Source organism: Macrobrachium rosenbergii, chromosome 22 (assembly GCF_040412425.1).
Source record: "Macrobrachium rosenbergii isolate ZJJX-2024 chromosome 22, ASM4041242v1, whole genome shotgun sequence".
NCBI lineage: Eukaryota > Metazoa > Arthropoda > Malacostraca > Decapoda > Palaemonidae > Macrobrachium > Macrobrachium rosenbergii.
In genome coordinates, this window is record NC_089762.1 from 26,170,899 (window position 1) to 26,190,890 (window position 19,992).

Sequence of the window (19,992 nt, forward strand, 5' to 3'; positions counted from 1 at the left end):
AAAGCAGGGTAACAAAACAAAACAGAGCTTTGTGACATTCAACTAATAGGTGACATTTAACTCATTTAGACCCCGGATGCGATATTAATACGGCCAAAACCTCACCTCAACCGCGACTAAGAACCGCAATGGAAAAAATGAAAAAAAAGGCACGAATGAAAGATTGAAAAATTCGAGGGATTCGAAAATCAAAAAGAATTGACATCGGAAGAATGGGGCTTCGGTAACGCTGTGGTTTTAGACTGGATTTGACATCTGCGTTTTTTCGTAAGGGCGACTTTAGAATGAGGTCTGCGACGATATATGCTTAGGTATAAGAGATATGTTTAAAATGTTTTACAGTGGTGTTTTAAATAGGATTTTGAATGATGACCTTGAATATTATGAGTTTATGTTTCCCGACATTGTCTGGAAATTCACTGATGCGTTAAGAATGATGAGTGTTCCCTTTTTTTTTTTTTTAGATAATTTCCATCCTGCATATTTTAGAAATGTGCAGGCCTTTTAGTTAAGAAATTTTTACACTTAAATGAAACTTATGCATAATCATTTTTCTTTTAATATACACTGGTAACAACTCTAAATAAACATCTCTGATAATACCGGTATTTATCGACACAAGAAAAAATAGTGTCTGTCTCTATCTACCCTTCCATTTACGACTATACACATTTACGTATACGCGATAACAATCAAAATCCTTTATAAGTTATCAGTAAAAAGTATGTGACACTGATTTCAAATAATAATAATAATAATAATAATAATAATAGTATAAGGCCTTGGGCTGAAAAAAAAAAGTTTGTACTTATAGTTATTAAGTCCCAGAGTGCCTTTAGGAACATCTCCCCTCCCAGGGCATCCCATCCCGGCCAGCCCCTCGCTGCCCTCCTCCACCTGGACGGAAGGATATGGTGGCCTAGTGGGACTATGCGTGCGGTCACCGACGGTAAGGTGACGGTAACCGCCAAAGGGACCCTATACCTGACGTGTGCGCTTGTCACATTGTCCTCGTGCGGTTACTGCGGCGTCTGCGGCGACGCTTCCGCCTGCATCACGCCTTCTCCTCCGGCACAGCCCGCAACGTCCATCCCGCTGCTTCCATCTCCCTCGACGTCCTAAAAAAAAAAGTAGCCTCCTGAACTGGGGCGAGAGAGAGAGAGAGAGAGAGAGAGAGAGAGAGAGAGAGAGAGAGAGAGAGAGAGAGAGAGAGAGAGAGAGAACGTCATGATGCTAAGTTACTAGGGAACGTGTCCGCACAGTTCCTCTTCTTCTGGTTTGAGAATCGAACGTTGGTCATTTTGCTGGTTGTTGCACGAGAGAGAGAGAGGGAGAGAGAGAGAGAGAGAGAGAGAGAGAGGGAACGGCATGATGTAGGTTACTAGGGAACGTGCCCCCACAGTTCCTCTTCTTCTGGTTTGAGAATCGAACGTTGGTCATTTTGCTTGTTGTTGCGCTTCGAGAGAGAGAGAGAGAGAGAGAGAGAGAGAGAGAGAGAGAGAGAGAGAGAGAGAGACGTCGTCAGGATGCTGGGTTTCTAGGGAACGTGTCCACACAGTTGCTCTTCTTCTGGTTTGAGAATCGAACGTTGGGCGTTCTGCTGACGAAGGCGCCCCTAACATTGCGGAGAGAGAGAGAGAGAGAGAGAGAGAGAGAGAGAGAGAGAGAGAGAGAGAGAGAGCGCAAGGATGCTGGGTTACTGGGGAACGAGCCCACGTAATTTTTCCTCGTCTGGTCTGAGAATCGAACGTTGGTCATTTTGCTGTTTATTGCACTGAGAGAGAGAGAGAGAGAGAGAGAGAGAGAGAGAGAGAGAGAACGTCATGATGCTAGGTTACTAGGGAACGTGCCCCCACAGTTCCTCTTCTTCTGGTTTGAGAATCGAACGTTGGTCATTTTGCTGGTTGTTGCGCTTAGAGAGAGAGAGAGAGAGAGAGAGAGAGAGAGAGAGAGAGAGAGAGAGAGAGAGAGAGAGAGAGAGAGAACGTTATGATGCTAGGTTACTAGGGAACGTGTCCGCACAGTTGCTCTTCTTCTGGTTTGAGAATCGAACGTTGGTCATTCTGCTGACGAAGGCGTCGCTAACATTGCGCTGAGAGAGAGAGAGAGAGAGAGAGAGAGAGAGAGAGAGAGAGAGAGAGAGAGAGAGAGAGAGAGGATGCTGGGTTCCTTGGGAACATGCCCATGTAATTTTTCCTCGTCTGGTCTGAGAATCGAACGTTTGTCATTCTACTGGTTATTGCACTTAGAGAGAGAGAGAGAGAGAGAGAGAGAGAGAGAGAGAGAGAGAGAGAGAGAGAGAGAGAGAACGTAAAGATGCTGGATTATTAGGGAACATGCCATACAGTTCCTCCTCTTCTGGTTTGAGAATCGAACGTTGGTCATTCCGCTTGTCATTGCACTTGAAGAAGAGAGAGAGAGAGAGAGAGAGAGAGAGAGAGAGAGAGAGAGAGAGAGAGAGAGTTAAAATTGGAAACGACTGTAACAAAATGCGTATTTCATTTTCTTTTATTTTATTGGTCGTCTGCACTTTTCCTTAAGAGGAAGAGGCTCCAGAGAGCCTCATAACCATTAGTGTTTTGCTGGCATTAATTTCAGGATGAGGTTGCTAGCACTACACATTTGGTTCCCAATTCACAGGGTGTTATGGAAGAGGTGTTGGAACAGCAGTATCAACGTGCGGTTACAAGAGAGGTGCGCGCGCGCGCGCGTGAGTGGGTTTGACGCTCTGCTCATGAGCCTTCCGTGTAGGATTTAGGAGGCAACAAACGTTATGGTTTATTTTTCCCCATGGCGGGTGGGGGGGGGGTTGAGAGTTGTCATCGTTGATTCACCAGTTAAATAAACGAGGCAGTGACTGATGCTTTCTTTCGTCTAAAAACGCACTCATTAGAGGAAATAACATTGCGGATGAATCGATTATCAATTTTCTTTATGAGTCGATCCCTTAAATAATTATGCTACGCCTGTGCCTTCCCTGCATAAATGTAACACCTTTTTAGAAGTATGGCTGTAAATGAGACTAAATAATGCCACTCTTCCCGAAATCATCTATTATTATTATGAATGACTTGTTGAGCATTGAGATAGGTCAAATGGGTCTTTAGCCACTGGACAAACACTGAAAGGTTTCTCAGACTCTCCAGAGTCTGGTTATTTGGTTGTTCAGATTAAATCTTAGGTGTGGTAAGGTGTGAAAGGGAGTAGAATGACTGGTGTGGGACTCGGGACTCTTCCAGCCAACAGACACGATAAGTATGTCACTGAAACCAAATGTATTTAAAAAAAATTGTTTAATTTAAGTGAATGCAAATAATTAAAAAAACATTATAACGAAGGAAATCAATAGGAAACAGATATTCATTCAAGCATTAGAAATTAGAATACCTAGAAAAATGTTTCAAGCGTACTAAATAACAATGAAAGGAATAAACTTAAAAAAAATTTATAGAATTTCTAAAGACGAAACGACGTAAACAAAACACTCTTCTCGGCTATTCATAAAACATGGGCCATTTTTGGAACTTTCAATCACATATGACATGTGCCAACAGAATAAATACGAAGCGTAAAGAGTATTATAAAGACCACAAAGCTAAAATTCAAATACCAAACGGGTTTTGTTACAGAGTCCAAGTTGAAAAGCAGAAAACTTTCAAAGTTCACTATCACAACTATATGTAAGGGCAGTGTGGAGGCAGCTACTGATAAAGATAAAGTGATAAGTGATAAAATAATAAATATTTCTGTCAAGAGCATATCACTACCTTAGCCAGAATGTAATCCTTCCGATAATGGAGATGGAAATAGATTTGACATAGTAAATGGAAAATGCTCCCAATTAACAAACGCTTGCAAGATGATTACACACAGTGAATGTAGAAGCCTTCAGTAACGAAGTGCATATAAGCAAAAACAACCACGGCAGTAATAATAATAATAATAATAATAATATCCCACCCGGCGTTTCCTGGGTTCGATCACAACGTCAGAGAATTTAATAATAAAACTACTACTGTCACAAAACAATAATAATTGTAGTAGTAATATAATAAAAATAATAATAATGAAAACAAAGTATAAAACTTGTAATCAAATAGATCCCTCCTTGGTCAAGTTAGAATTAAACATATAACACAAGATTTGAACCTACAGTACAAGCCATTCCGATTTATATAATCTAAGAAAGTTACGTAACATTCCTTTTCAAAAGGAAAGGCAACGTAAGTGAAGTAAAAGCAAGAAGCTAATACGGAGGCTTACTGAAGCCATACTTTAGTCACTTGAAACCAACTGTCTGTGACAGCAGGTATTAAAATAACAATAATTAAACTTTGTTAGTTTAAAAGTGTCTCAACCGGAAACAAGACTTGTGTAGAGGGCGGATAAAAGGACAAAGAAAACCATATAACATATAATAAAATGATTCAATTAGATTAATGAATGAAAATGTAAATGGAAAGCGCCCATTTCACCCAGAAATGAAAAATGAGCTAAAATATATACATAATAGTTCACAAATATACTCAACAAAACGACTGGGAAAATTTGTAGACTATAGAAATCTTCAATAATTGTACTTACAGTACTTCAGAGAAAAGAACGAAAAACTGCTAAACTAACCCTCTTTTCTCTGATCTCACCTGCTTTCATAAATGGAAGGCGACTACAGTAATAGCATAGTAAGGTTTCTTAAAACCTTGCACTATTTAAACTTATTTAAATCTATACTGGGAGAAAACCATAAAATCTTATTCGTTGGAAAATAACAAGTGGGCCTTATTAGGAAGACGAACAAAAGCTTGAGCGAGTGTCTCTATAGAATTGAGCGTCACACGAAAGGAAGTAAAAGTACAAATAAGAGTCTAAAGAAATTCTGCGTTTGTTTATTTATTTTGTATATTTACCCGAGTCTAAATTTAAAGAAGGAAATTGCTGGTGTGTTGAAGTCAACAGTTATGGTAAGCATATAAGATAAACAAATGACAGAATTCTTCCAGCAAATAAATATTACAGTTTACTGGTGGTTGAAACACTGAAGACTATTTGCTAAAGCGAATACATAGTGCATATGATAAAGATATGTTTTAAAATTACGAGATAGCCAAAACATAAGTATTATGGGTAAAAACGAATTGTAAATACATCATGGAAAATCTATTATTTGGCAATTGCTAGACAGTGCTGTTGACCCAGTCGCACTCTCTTTCTTATGCAGGTCTTGGAACCAATACGATTACAGTCTTCAACTAAAGGTTAAAGGACTACCTTATCCTCTCTCTCTCTCTCTCTCTCTCTCTCTCTCTCTCTCTCTCTGCACTGCTAAAATATAGTGCACCAAGAGTATTTCACTTGATTCGTTATTTACATCTCTTAGTCGCTTTTCATCGAATTTGTTTTCTTTAAACGGCACATGCCGTCTTTTATTTGGCTCTAATCGTTAAGCCAAGACTATTTTCCATTCAAAAGTCTCATAACGCATACTGAAGATTGTATACAAAGTAATCCTTTCTTTCCTGCCAGTGGTTACCTAACGTCAGGTCAGAAGTAGCTTTACACTAAGTTCAGGTTAAATACAGGTTTCACTCATGTCACACTTTACAGCAAGCGCTGGAGGAGGTTTTATAAAGTTCAAGTTTAGAAAATACTGATGTGTTCCGTGAAGGTACCAATGCGTGATTAAGTGCTTATTATTATTTCATCACTCTTATAAGGCAACTGTAAGGGTTCTAATATAAATCGTTCCATAAATATCCCACTATGCAACATGAGTACGCTAATAACCTACCTTTATAAGAACAATATTGTACGTCCACTATGATTAAAATCCATAATCTTTCAATAAAACTTGCATTCGTTGACCAAATAACTTCAAATTGTGTCAGATATGACGTAACAGAGATGTATTATGAGCTTCTCCTGAGTAAATATATCAATGATATGTATTATATGCTTCTCTTAAGTAAATATATCTTAGATTGCAGAAGAATGCGAACCAAGCTCTAAAAACTGATTTTTGAAGAACGTGTATAAAATGAAGCCGAGTATAACAGAGAAAAATTTCTACCAAAACCTGTTTTGAATTCCTAAAGGGATTTCTAATGCTTGAAATGGCAGAGAAAAGATTAAGAAAGCATCCCGATAATCTTATTACCAGAAAGAGCAGCAGAGTTTAGTGTAAGATTACAATGGTTTTCCAAAATCTTTATCTATTATTTTGAAGCTGTTTTGTTGCAAAAGTAAAAGGAATCATATTCTTTTTTTGATGAGAAATAATTTCCTGTCCAGTGACACCGATTATTTATACACCAGTCTTCAGGATATAAAATTTATATGGCCAATTGACAATAGAAAGCAGTAGGCAATTTCGACTGATATTTATAGCAATTATATTTGCAATCCTCGATCCATTGTGAGCCTAATGCGTAACTGTAGAAACTGTGTGTGAATCTATATTGTGACGTCAACAATCATCATCCAAGTTTCTGTTTTCCAGTTTATATAACTAGATTTTACTACCTGTAAAAGAACACTGAATACACGGGAATATTTAATCAGGGCCAATTCATAACTTTTTTTTGTCCTATTCAAGAATATTTAGGGTTAAAGGTCAACCTCATTTCATATTCAAGTTCTCTGGTGGGCCTATAAGGCGTGAGCTCAGTTAGTATCCTCAAGGGCCTGACCAGCAGTGGTCATAAGGCTTTGCGCTTCATGGTAAAGAATTGCTGATACATAAAATGACAATTAATTACTAATGAGAGTCTTACGTGTCTACGAAGATCAGTATCTTCAGCCTCAAGTCTTGTTTATTCCATATCTGAAGATAAACACAAAACGTCTCCTATGAAATTTCCCATTTTAATGTCTGAGACAGATCTACACTATTTGAGCGAACAGGGAATGCCATCGCATAAATCTCACCCAAATCTAGATGCATGCGTTTAGTGCACAAACAAATATACTTGAGCATTTTTCGTTTTCTCTCTACAATTACACGACGAACTTCCCAGCGAAAGGATTGAGCGCACACTTCATCACATGAATGAGCTCAGGAGATATAATCAACTCTAGGTTGACAAAGCGCGGTCATGTCGCTGTTTACAGACGTCAGCGAGTTAATCTGCTAAATGAAGCTTGGCTGAAGCCTTACGCTGGGGAAACATCTGACACTGAACGGAATTTAAAGGTTTCAAATATACATCTGTGTGTGTGTGTGTGTGTGTGGGACTTTAAATATGAATTTATATTAGTTAAGGACGTTTCTTCTATGATGGGTGGCTTCAGATAAAACAGGTAGCGCTCACTGACAAATTCACCATTTACCTATGTAAAAATGCTCCCTTTGCCTCACACTGCTTCACATAACTCAACAAAAACTTTCTTCAATATGCCGGTCTTCTCCTTACATACCCTGTTTCTTTAGTCAGCGAGGCCCTTTCGTTCTAAAACTTCTGGCAAAATATCAACCCAACCTTTTCCAAGTCTTCCGATACTTTATCCTTCTAAGACTTGCTATTTTTACACCTTTCTTACTAAAACTACACTTTTCCACTGTAGCCAAATGAACTAATCTGTACATTCTGCATAAGCAAATCGCAAGTCTTGCAAATAACGTTTGAAGGAGACTTTGAAACTAACTCTTAGAATGTCAAGAAACTTGTAATCCACATTTAATGCAGGTAACCACTATAACATTTTTCATCATACACCAAACGCCGTCTCCCTGCAAACAGCATACGGCATTGTGTGTCAGTGCAAGCTGCACAATGTACAGGACTTCCGTATCAGCTGTATTTAATGCGCGGGATGTCTCGGAAAATGTCACACTTTGTAAGCAAAACCATCTTAACTGGACGTTGGCGAATTACTGTTTTGAAAACAAAATTGTATGCCTTTCTTAAATGATGACCACCGTATGCTGGATTATTCAATGCTACTTACTGCGCGCTACATAATCATGGGAATTCTCTGTTCTTGTAAATTTGGAGCTCCGACATATGTCGAAAGGTATCATTTTACGCTTGAGAGCGGGCGTGTGCCTGTTGGAACTAAAGACGGGCGTGGAGTGAATAAGATGCAGGTAAAGGAAAATGCAGATAGCTGGAACTTTCTAAATGTTTTGCTGTTGTTGCAGCAATGCTGGTGTGTGTGTGTGGGTGGGGTGAGGGGGAGGGCGGGTTCAAACGTAGGAGAGCAAGCGTGTATACGTTCATTATAATATCTTGAAGGCACATTTCATGTAAGTAAACCCAAACGTTTTCGAGGAAACTATCCGTACTATGTGTATATATATATTATGTATATATATATAAATATATATATATATATGTATATATATATATATATATATATATATATATATATATATATATATATATATATATATATATATATATATATATACTATCTATATATCTAGAAACTATTTATAAATATTTACACATACAGACACACACACACACATATATATATATATATATAGTTTAAAAAAATAACGTGGTAACATTAATCTTAAAAATAGCCGAGCTGTCTACATCTAACTCTGGGCTATGTTCTCCATGATTAATAACACCGATCCGCAGCTGAAGGCGTTATCCGATATTTCAATTGCAAAATTTGATATAATTCCTATTCATTTCTTGTAGACGCCAGTGTGCTCGTCCAGGAGAGTTTTTAAGCATCCATTCAATGATTTAAATTAAGTTGATGGGCAGTTATCATAATATATATATATATATATATATATATATATATATATATATATATATATATATATATATATATATATATATATATATATATATATATATATATATATATATATATATAATTTTATATTACATCACCGTGATTCATATACAATTCATATATATTAAGCTACAAACGTCCTTTAATATCAATTCAGCTCTACCTCGAAATAATATATTTTCATATATGTTACCGAAGGGGAATTTTTAGTTGATGATAAGTTCGTCGTCCTTCGTTGGTTCGAGCCCACGGGACGACGAACTTATTATCAACTAAAAATTCCCTTCGGTAACATATGAAAATATATTATTTCCGAGGTAGAGCAAATTGATATTAAAGGACGTTTGTAGCTTAATGCTTATATATATATATATATATATATATATATATATATATATATATATATATATATATATATATATATATATATATATATATATATATTTGTAAACACTGGACGCACACACTGACGGGTCAAGTTGTCTCCGTGGTTTAGGTAACTTATTTTGTGGTTGTTACAAAAATGAACGAGCAGCAAGTCAATTTGGGGATGGAAGTCTTCACATACATTCACTGCTCTCTTTTTGAAATATAAATCTGAATAGTGCATTTTTATCAGATAAATAATCTTCTTTGATGATTACAATGCTTAGGGTCTTATACAGAACGCATTAATCAAGAAACCCTGAAGATGATGCTGAATCCATTTCTTTTAAACATTTTATGCAAGAAATTCTGCTTCTTTGTAAAATGTTACTCAATCATACGTTTATTTAAAAGTTATAAAAACCGTGTATAAGACGTACAGATTTTAAAAGAAATTGAATTATAAAATAAGTTCAAGGATTTAATACATAAAGGCTTTTCTATTCCAAAGTGAATCTCAAATGAAACAACAATTTTCAGACGACAAAAACATGATAACAAAATAATACCAGAATTAATAAAAAACGTGAATCGAGTGTTTTGTGTGTGTGAGAGAGAGAGAGAGAGAGAGAGAGAGAGAGAGAGAGAGAGAGAGAGAGAGAGAGAGAGAGAGAGAGAGAGATGATGGATGAAAAATAGAATAGGGTTAAGGTTGCTGAACTAAAGGAAGTTTACGAGGGTTTCTGAAAATTAGATTAAGCTGGCCTTATGCTAGTGGGGTTATAGGGAATTAGAGACCTAGTGTGAACTTCTTGACTCCGCCCAGCATACGGAGACGAGGAGTATGCAACATACTTAAATAGGGTCACAGAATCAACAAAGAGTGCTTAACGGGTTACACCTGTAGGAGGAAGGAACAAAAGCGGTACAAGAGGCTTAAGGAACATCTGAATGAAAAAACATACAGAACAAGTTAATCAACAGAGTAGATGGATAAATTTGAATTAGGGCACAAACAAACTGCAGTATGGCAAAAGAGAAAAAATACAAACAAATTAAATGAAACCGTGATTTAGAGGCGTTTTCAAATTAATAGTGTGAAGGTGAAATTACTGCAGAACCGTGTCGATCTAATGAATAATTAGACAATTGTTAATCCTTCGTGGATCCAAAAATGAATGACCAATTTGATGCTTAAAATGGTGGTGATAGTATACACAGTAGATGACCACGATGTATATATGTGATTCAGCACGAGACAAAAAATTCAATACGCAACTGTTCCTCTGTATAAGATGACAAACATGAGTGTAAGAACTGTAGTGACATAATACTACTTGGTATACCTAGAATCGTTAGGCAGCATTTTGACTCAGCAAGTAAGACAAACGATAGAACTGACTGGGGGGCAATCATATCGGGTTTAGATATGGGAGAAGGTGTAGATAGAAAGACTTAGCTGTGAAGCAAACCAGTAAAAGGAGAAAAATGTAGAGATTATAAACCTAGTTATAAAATATGCATATTTCCAATAAAGAACCTTTTAAAAGCTTCATAGAGATGCGTGGTGACAAAATGATCGAAGCGAAAAAAACAAAAAAACAAAACAGACGAACAAGTGGCAATACTGGTCTGTTGTAATAGTACATCTAAGACAAAGAGCATATTTTGTTTCCATCGCTGCCCCTAATTTTTATGGAAGGAGTGTTTAGCGATCAAAATACGTGTTCGCAAGCGAAGCAATTTGAAAGTAAATGTTAAACTGAGTAAGGTAATAAGTATACAACAAATCTAGGAAGATACACCAATGAACGGAAGTTCTGAAACTAGAACAGTGGAACTTGATGAATCAAATAAATATTCTGGAGTAAGTACGACCAACAACTGTATAATGAAACATTATCTGAATCTCATAGCAACAGAGCAATGAAATTGTTAGTAAGATTTCTGCTAATGGTCTGAAGGAAAAGAGAAGTGTGTCAACGGAGGCAAAAGTTGAGAAGTAAGAGGGGAATGTTGAGCCAACAATCCTTAACGGAAATAAAGTGCGGACGTTGAAAACAAAAATAAGGAAAACAAGTCATGGTAAATTTCTGAGGTGATTGTTTGAAAACTCAAAATAACTGAAACATGAAAGGTTGAAAGAGTGATAAACACAGATAAGAGAAAGATGTCAAGGACAATTTTAGAATCGAAAAAATACGTAACATGGAGCTGTAAGCTGTTTGATCGCGTGGAGGAAATGGATTAAGCCAAGTGGGGGAAAGAGTATCCAATTCGGTAATTCTGGGAGGAAGGTAGAGAGGGAGACTGAGAAAGTGCTGGGAGTAAATGAGGAGGAGGAGGAGGTGGAGGAGGAACGCAAAAGGAGGAGGATAAGGAGGAGGAGGAGGAGGAACTTCCTTGAATGTGAATAGTGAAAAAGGGTGAGATTACAATGCAAGATACAAATGACACCGTGGACTAGAGGCGTTTCTGATTAACCTCTTGTGAAGGTGCATAAAGCGGCCAGGGTTGTGGAAGTTTTTACATATGGTGTTCATCCTTCGTTCAGTAATAAAAAATGAATGACCCATTCTATATATATAAACATATATATATATACACACACACACCTTTATGTATATATGTACATACACACAGACAATATAAATATATAATAGCAAATCGGAACACATCTAAATATAAACAATATATATAGATATATATATATTATATATATATACACCAGTATATGCATATATATATATATATATATATATATATATATATATATATATATATATATATATATATATATATATATATATATATATATATATATATATATATATATATATATATATATATATATATATATATATATATATATATATATATATATATAGATAAATGGATAGATAGACAGATATAGCTGAAGACAAACCAGCAAAAGGAAAAATGTAGAAGTGACTCAAACCTATCGGTAAAAAATGTGTATATATCCAATTAAAGCAACAGTTTTAAAATCTTCATTCAGACACCTGTGACAAAAGGCACGTTAGAAGCGAAAAGAAAACAAAAAAAAAAACTGTTAATGGAAAAACTTTCAAACAAGTGGCAATACAATATTCAAAGTGTGTAATAAAAATCCACAATTATATAGTAAATATATTTTAAATAAAAATATAAAATAAACCAAAGACAGCATCTAGAACACCTGAACGGTGTTCCTCATTAGTGCTAACGTCAGCACTGATGAGAAACACCGTTCAAGTGTTCAAATTTTTGTCCTTTATTTTAAATATTTTGCATGGAGTAAATGTATTTACTATTTAATTGTGGATTTTTATTATATCCAGAACTATTTTTCACGAAATTGTGAATCTGTTCACAATATTCAAAGATACTAAATACACGCTGACATGAATACCACGTGAGGTAGTGGCTCTGATTAGTTTAAATTCTGCAAATCTTCATATAAATACAGAATATGAAAAAAAGTATGCATATCAGAAATAATGCTGGCCTTAGGTAAGCAATGGAAAATTGGTAAATGGGTTGATACTAACTTTCAAGAAGATTATTTTTGAACTTGAAAAAGTCTACGACTTATGAAAATACCTGTATATAAAACAAAAAATAAGCAAAACAAGTCATGGTAAATTAACTCTTTTAGGTGAACGAAAACTAAGCAAAATAACTTTAAACGCAAAATGACCTTTCAAGAATAATGAGAATAATGAGAACACCACGGCGTTCGAACACTTGGAAAAGGCCATTGGTAGTGACAAATGAATTCTATAATAATCAAAACTAATAATATAACGAAGAGAATTTCATTACAAGTCGGTTGTTTCATTCTCTCTCTCTCTCTCTCTCTCTCTCTCTCTCTCTCTCTCTCTCTCTCTCTCTCTCTCTCTCTCTCTCAGGTTTTTTTTCCGGGAATTAATATTCTGTGTAAGACACAGCACACAAATGTGTTGCTATGCAACGCAAAAAATCATCACATAATATATGCAGTAAGTAACCTATATGAATGTGACATACAAACAGTGACGCACGAATACATCATACATACAATCATGTATTTATATTTGTATATATATATACATATAAATCATAGGAAATAAAAAAAATCAGCATACAAAGAAGCTAGTCACATAAAACGATAATAATACATACATACATACATACATACATACATACATATATATATATATATTTATATATATATATACATATATATATTTAAATGTATATCAAACCCAAACGCTGACCACAAATTTATATAAAAGAATAAAATGCAGCAAATCGGAACACATCTAAAATGGAAACAATTTTTAAAAATAAAGATAAGCAAATCTAAGGTTATAACACAACTAATTCAAACACCAGGTGACATGCAAGTGATCACTCATGGGTATATATATACAAATATTATATATAATATATATATATATGTATATATATATATTATATACATATATCTACATACATATATGTATATATTTTATTGGATATATATATACTATGTATGACTACATACATGATTATAATCACATTAACACGTGATTTATTTATCACACATCAACACAAGTGAAATAAATACGAAACTGGGTCTCTTATAATTTCACATTAAGTATATGTGATTTATTTATTACGTATAATATATGATATAAATAAAACTATATATGTGTATTTATATATATATATATATGTATATATATATATATATATATATATATATATATATATATATATATATATATATATATATATATATATATATATATATATATACATACATACACATATATATATATATATATATATATATATATATATATATATATATATATATATATATATATATATATATATATATATATATATATATATATATAAAACAATATAAACAACTAGCAGAAGACAGCATCTAGCTATCTAGAGGGGCAGAGAGCCATTACACTAGACAAATTAACTGTAATAACAGAGAAAAATAAAACAAATTTTCTGTCCTTATCATTATCAAAAGTATTAGTGCTGGACGGTAAATGTTACCATTTAAGTTTTATTTCCTAGAAATTTAATTTCAATATCCAGAACAAAGTGCGGCGAGGCAAACCAAGAAACTTAGATAATGTTCAGTCTTCCGAAAGTAAGTATATGAGAGAGAGAGAGAGAGAGAGAGAGAGAGAGAGAGAGAGAGAGAGAGAGAGAGAGAGCAGGCAAATCAAATGTACTCACCAAGGGGCGGAGGAGTGGGTCCATTGTCAACTATCATGTGGTTGCCGATGGCTCCTGAGCCATTGGTTGCACCTGGAAGATAAAAACAACCACAATTACAACCACAATCCTCATTGTTCCTGCCACCATCGGAGATTAAGATACTGACTGGCTCCGCAGTATGTGAGGGGCCTGATCTTCCACAATCTGTTTGGGTTCTGTCATAATTCCAAAAGCCGTGAAGGCAAAACAACATCATGAACATAATAATAATAACATTTTATAATAATAAGTTTGAATAGAGGCGTCGTGTCTCAGTAACTGAAAAATACATCCACTGAAAGAGAACGGAAGTGGAAAGCCAACAGAAGATGGATTCTGCTAACTACTAGGAAAGGTTATAGGAAAGAATGGATTTATTGAAGTCAGAGGACGACGTCATTATTGCTGCATGATAGCGAGAAGTTACGGCAACTGGTGAAAGTTTGAAACTGACGTAAGAGAAACTCTAGAGCAGTGATTCTTAAACTGGGGGGCGCAAGCAGAGTTGCCAGATGCTGCCTATTATTTGTTTAATTTGTGATGTTAATTACAAAATTGCCAAAATCGTTATCACTGCTTCCATATATTTTCTAATTATTATCTCAAAACATGCCAAAAATTCAAAATACAAGTAAATTTTAATTTCAGATCTTGTTTATGAATTGTCTTTTATTGTTATGATAAGTATAATAGCATACAAATAGATAACATAAAAACGTTTATAGATTATAGTTGGCAAAAATTTCAAACGTAGGGGGCGTGGGGTCTATACATAATGCAGTGGGGGGGGCGCAAGGAAAAAAAGTTTAAGAACCACTGCTCTAGAGGAAGGCTAGTGACGGTGCGACTGAAAAGTATAAGATGTGATAAATGCTAGCTTCGATAATAACAGAATATAAATCATAAAACTTTATGGGTTCGTAAGAGCTGTTACATAAAAGAGATGGCTTACAAGGGCAAACATTTCAATATCTGATTGGAATATCAATAAGATCTTTTTCACAGAAGTTTATTCCTGTTCTTGTGCCCGTGGAAGAAATGGAGGACGAGAGTCGATGGATAAGTAAGTGGACTAAGGACTGAAAGATTAAAAATAATAAGACAAAGGATTAAACGAACCAGTGTCTTTTGTCATTAAGAAATAGTGTAAGAGGGTATATTAGTGGAAAGGAGGATAAGAGTAAGTAGTAAGTATTGGGTGACTTATAACGTGGGGAGGACTGACGTGCTACGAAAAGGACTTTTGTGTGTGTATATATATATATATATATATATATATATATATATATATATATATATATATATATGTATATATATACGATATATGTATATATATGGCCTATGTATATATATATATATATATATGGCCTGTATATATATATATATATATATATATATATATATATATATATATATGTCTATATATATATATATACATATATACATACATATGCATAAAGCGTCAAGTAGTTTGTAGCTGAAAAATACATTAATACTACTAAGCCTGTTGTTATTCAACTAATAATAATAAGAACAATGGTTGACATTGACGTCATTGTCGTGTTCCCGATTTAAAAACTTTTGTTTTGACAACATGGAAAGAGTCATTAACACAATTTTTTTTTCTTTTAATAAAAATAATAAAAATAATTAGTAAGCAATATCTTACACAAAACAGCTGCTAACAGTAGCTAACACGAATTACTCTAAACAATACCCATTATCTTAAAAATAAATATATAAAAAATCACCTAGTATTTTTATGTGTTTTTATTTAGTTTGCCTTCTTGTCTGTTTGTTTTTTAGTCTTGGCCAAATCTTGTAACTGAAATTTTGACCTGTTCCCTTCGTCCGATGGTTTTGAAATTTTGTCTGGTTACTCAATCCCGGTGACAGTACAACCTTACATGATCAGTGGGTCAGCAGTGACCTCTAGTGACCCTACAATGACCTCTCCCCGTATCTCAGGATTTGTATGAAACTCTTCGGATTTTTCACAACGTCTTTGACTCGGTAGAATAATTTAACAACTCTACTGATTTTTCAAAGCTTCTTTGGCTCGACAGGATATCGATTTCGTTAGCTACGATCATGAATCTGTTACAATTTCTGTCAAAACTAAAATGTATAAAATAAAAAAAATAATACAAAGATTTTTAAACCCCCTTTTTTTAAAATGCACTAAAAAGTGAAAAATAAATTTTTTTAGACACCAGGATTTCCTTACAATTAATCAGGTCTACAGAAATGAAAGCGTGGGAGCCAAACATGGGAGGAAATGCTACAAGAAATAAACAAAAATATATATACTTCTTTTCTCGTAGCATTTCCTTCAATGTTTGGCAACGATACTTTGTCTACGATGGCCTTTATTTTTGTAACGACGTGATTAACTAAGAAAATACTTTGTCTGATGGCCTGTCCCAAAAATGTATTTTTCCTTGGCCTTTTAATAAACCCGTCCAACGATACTTTGTCTATGATCATTGTAAACGAACAAATATAAGAGAGAAAAAATAAAAAACGAAATTAATTAAACTACGCCTACCAATCAACAAAACGAGCAGCATCTTTGCATTCCCATGCACAGCAACTTCACAACCGATGCTTTCACAACCAGAAACGAGAAAGAACAAGAGACGACAGGAAACATGCAAACACCAGAGTCGAGAGTGGCATACAACAAACAAATAAAAGAGCATGAGTCATGCCGCCTGGTAATTAATATATTCCGTGAATCTTTTCGCCGGAATGATTCCTCCCTGTCCAACATTACTTTGTCATTCCCAACGATTTATGGCCTGTCTGTCCAACGATACTTTGTCTACGATGGCTATCTGTAATCATGTGCATCGAACGATCATGGCAACCATAATGTCCAACGATACTTTGTCTACGATGGCCTGTCTGTCCAACGATACTTTGTCTACGATGGCCTGTCTGTCCAATGATACTTTATCTACTAGGCATAACATTATATTGCATAATATTAATAGTGGCTAAAATCCAATTACAGTATTTACGACAGAGGGATACGAAATAAGAATATATAACAGAATCCTTGTTCTAACAAGGATTCTGGTGATGTAAATGAGACGTCAAAATAACTGGAAAAGATGACAAGACAGGATGCCTTAACGGGCCATCAGATAAATCAATAACCGATACTTTTTAAATAGAAAGGATGAATGAATTTTAGGCAACTAAAATATTTACTTCATTGATGCCAGTTTCTTTCTTAGAGAATGAATGAATGAATGAGTGAATGAATGAATGAATGAATGAATGAATCTTCGGCTATAAAACACGGGAATTTCAGCAATTCAGCAACGAAGACAGTGGAAAGATGTGGTTGCAGCACTTGGATAGCATAATAAAGAGATCCATAAAATAAATGAGACGAAATACAAAGTTCTAAAGGTGAAACTTGGATAAAACTCCATAGTTACACAGAGAAGTAATAGTTTGAGAAGTTGGACAGTAAGATAGAAGAAAAGATGCATGAATGGAGGTAAAGTAAAGGGTAAACAGTTGGTGTAGCTAAGCGCTGAGGAGAGGCTGCAAACGCCATTTAGTAATGCCTACAGTATACCGCGTGAGGTGAGCTCACAGAACTAACTCCTGCTGGGTCCTACTTGTGGAGGAACGGCGTCAGTGACCCTGGTGGTTGTGACGCCAGATAACCCACAATCAAATCCTTATGGAGGAAGCCTCAAAGTCAAGAACTGTATGGGAAGATTCCTAAAAAAGAAATGCCTGTATTCGGAAAATACGACAACAATTAAGGTGTTATTAAACCTGAATAAATATACTAATAACCAACAACAACTAAAAGTAAATGAATAAATAAACAAACAAATAAATAAATAACTGAAAAATGTACTTGTGTGTCCCCTCACTAACATAAAGCATCAGCAGTATATCAGCGTAATTATGTATCATCTTTACGCGGAATAGATATCACATCATAATGAAAAACAATATAAGAGGTCTCACAATTCAACCAGTTGTGTCAGCAGTGTGTGTGTGTGTGTGTTTACGTGTGTGTTTGTGTGTGTTTGCGTGTGTGTGTGTGTGCGTATGCAATCAAAATAGGAAAAGACAAAAAAAAAGAAAAATGAAATGCATTCACCAACAGATAACAAAGATAGGAAGAAAAATAAAGATTTCTGTTTCATGTGAGTTACCATCAGGTAATAAACAATTACTTGTTGGAATATTTCTTTGCTCGTATATACAAGCTTCAGAGCACATTCACTGACGTAAAACTGAGGCCACTTAAATATAAATAGTAACAGAATGTAGAAAACATGAAAATTACAAATTTATAAAGAATGTTCTGTCCGAAGTCTCCGAACAGAACAGCTCTCTCTCTCATACAACATTATGAAATGCATCATTCGTCAAAATGATCTAATCATCCAAAACAAAGATTAAAAGAGTGATGAAAGAAAGGTCTGATTAACGGCTAAAGAAAGAAAGGACAGGAAACAGAAATGATATTCCATAACACATGATTCACTGTCTTAAGTTGGTCGTAAGGGAGGTGACGTGTTAATCAGATCTAAAGGCAAATATTTTACTACTGAAGTGTGATAACAAATGCTTTAAATCTTTATAGTATACATAAACGCACACATCACACACACACATATGTGTGTGTGTTTGTGTGGTTGTGTCTTTCAACATTAAGTCGTTTCTTCTTAAAGGATTCTCTTCCTAAGAAGAAGTATGGCCACAACCACACAAATATATATATATATATATATATATATATATATATATATATATATATATATATATATATATATATATATATATATATATATACATACATACATATTATATATATAATTAAAAATAAAATCCACGAAGGAAACGGAAACACTGGAGTGCTGCGAGGCCTTTCGACACTATGTCCTTTACTAAGTAAAGGACATAGTGTCGAAAGGCCTCTCAGCACTCCAGTGTTTCTGTTTCCTTCGTGGATTTTATCTTTATTTATATATTCATCACGTTCCATATTTTCGTGATTCAGTTATATATATATATATATATATATATATATATATATATATATATATATATATATATATATATATATATATATAGTTACGAGTGTTTTCACTTACAAGATGCTCTTCCTAAGAACAGTGATATATATATATATATATATATATATATATATATATATATATATATATATATATATATATATACATATATATACATATACACACATGTATATACATACATACATACACTCATATATATTTAAACATACAAACATACATAAAATCAATGAACGCCTTTTCCTCTTACAGAAAGAATGCGCTTATAGCCTACGCATTAATTATCCCATTGACTGTGCTTGCTTGTATCTGTGAGTATTTCTTATACGAATACTCCATATAATACATATTAAGGCGTACCCGATCATTGTCGTATTATTTTCCAAATGTAGCCTTCTTAGAAACGGCTTACTAAACAACCAATGATTTAAAAGACGTAGTAGCTTCTCTCTCTCTCTCTCTCTCTCTCTCTCAGACACACACGCACAAGCATAGTTACACTTACACACACCAAACACACCTTTCGCAACTGCTTCATCACGAAACGAAGCAC

The 19,992-nt window shown here is 34.5% G+C and overlaps 1 protein-coding gene across 3 annotated transcripts in view; it reads right to left on the bottom strand.

The window, feature by feature from the left end:
- The window catches only part of LOC136850685 (uncharacterized), a 576,441-nt gene that overhangs the window by 107,928 nt on the left and 448,521 nt on the right, over positions 1 to 19,992 (bottom strand). For all 3 annotated transcript variants that reach the window (XM_067124493.1, XM_067124491.1, XM_067124492.1), the window contains exon 3: positions 14,347 to 14,418. In XM_067124493.1, coding sequence (XP_066980594.1) covers positions 14,347 to 14,418 — 72 coding nt within the window. The remainder of the gene's footprint in view (positions 1 to 14,346; positions 14,419 to 19,992) is intronic.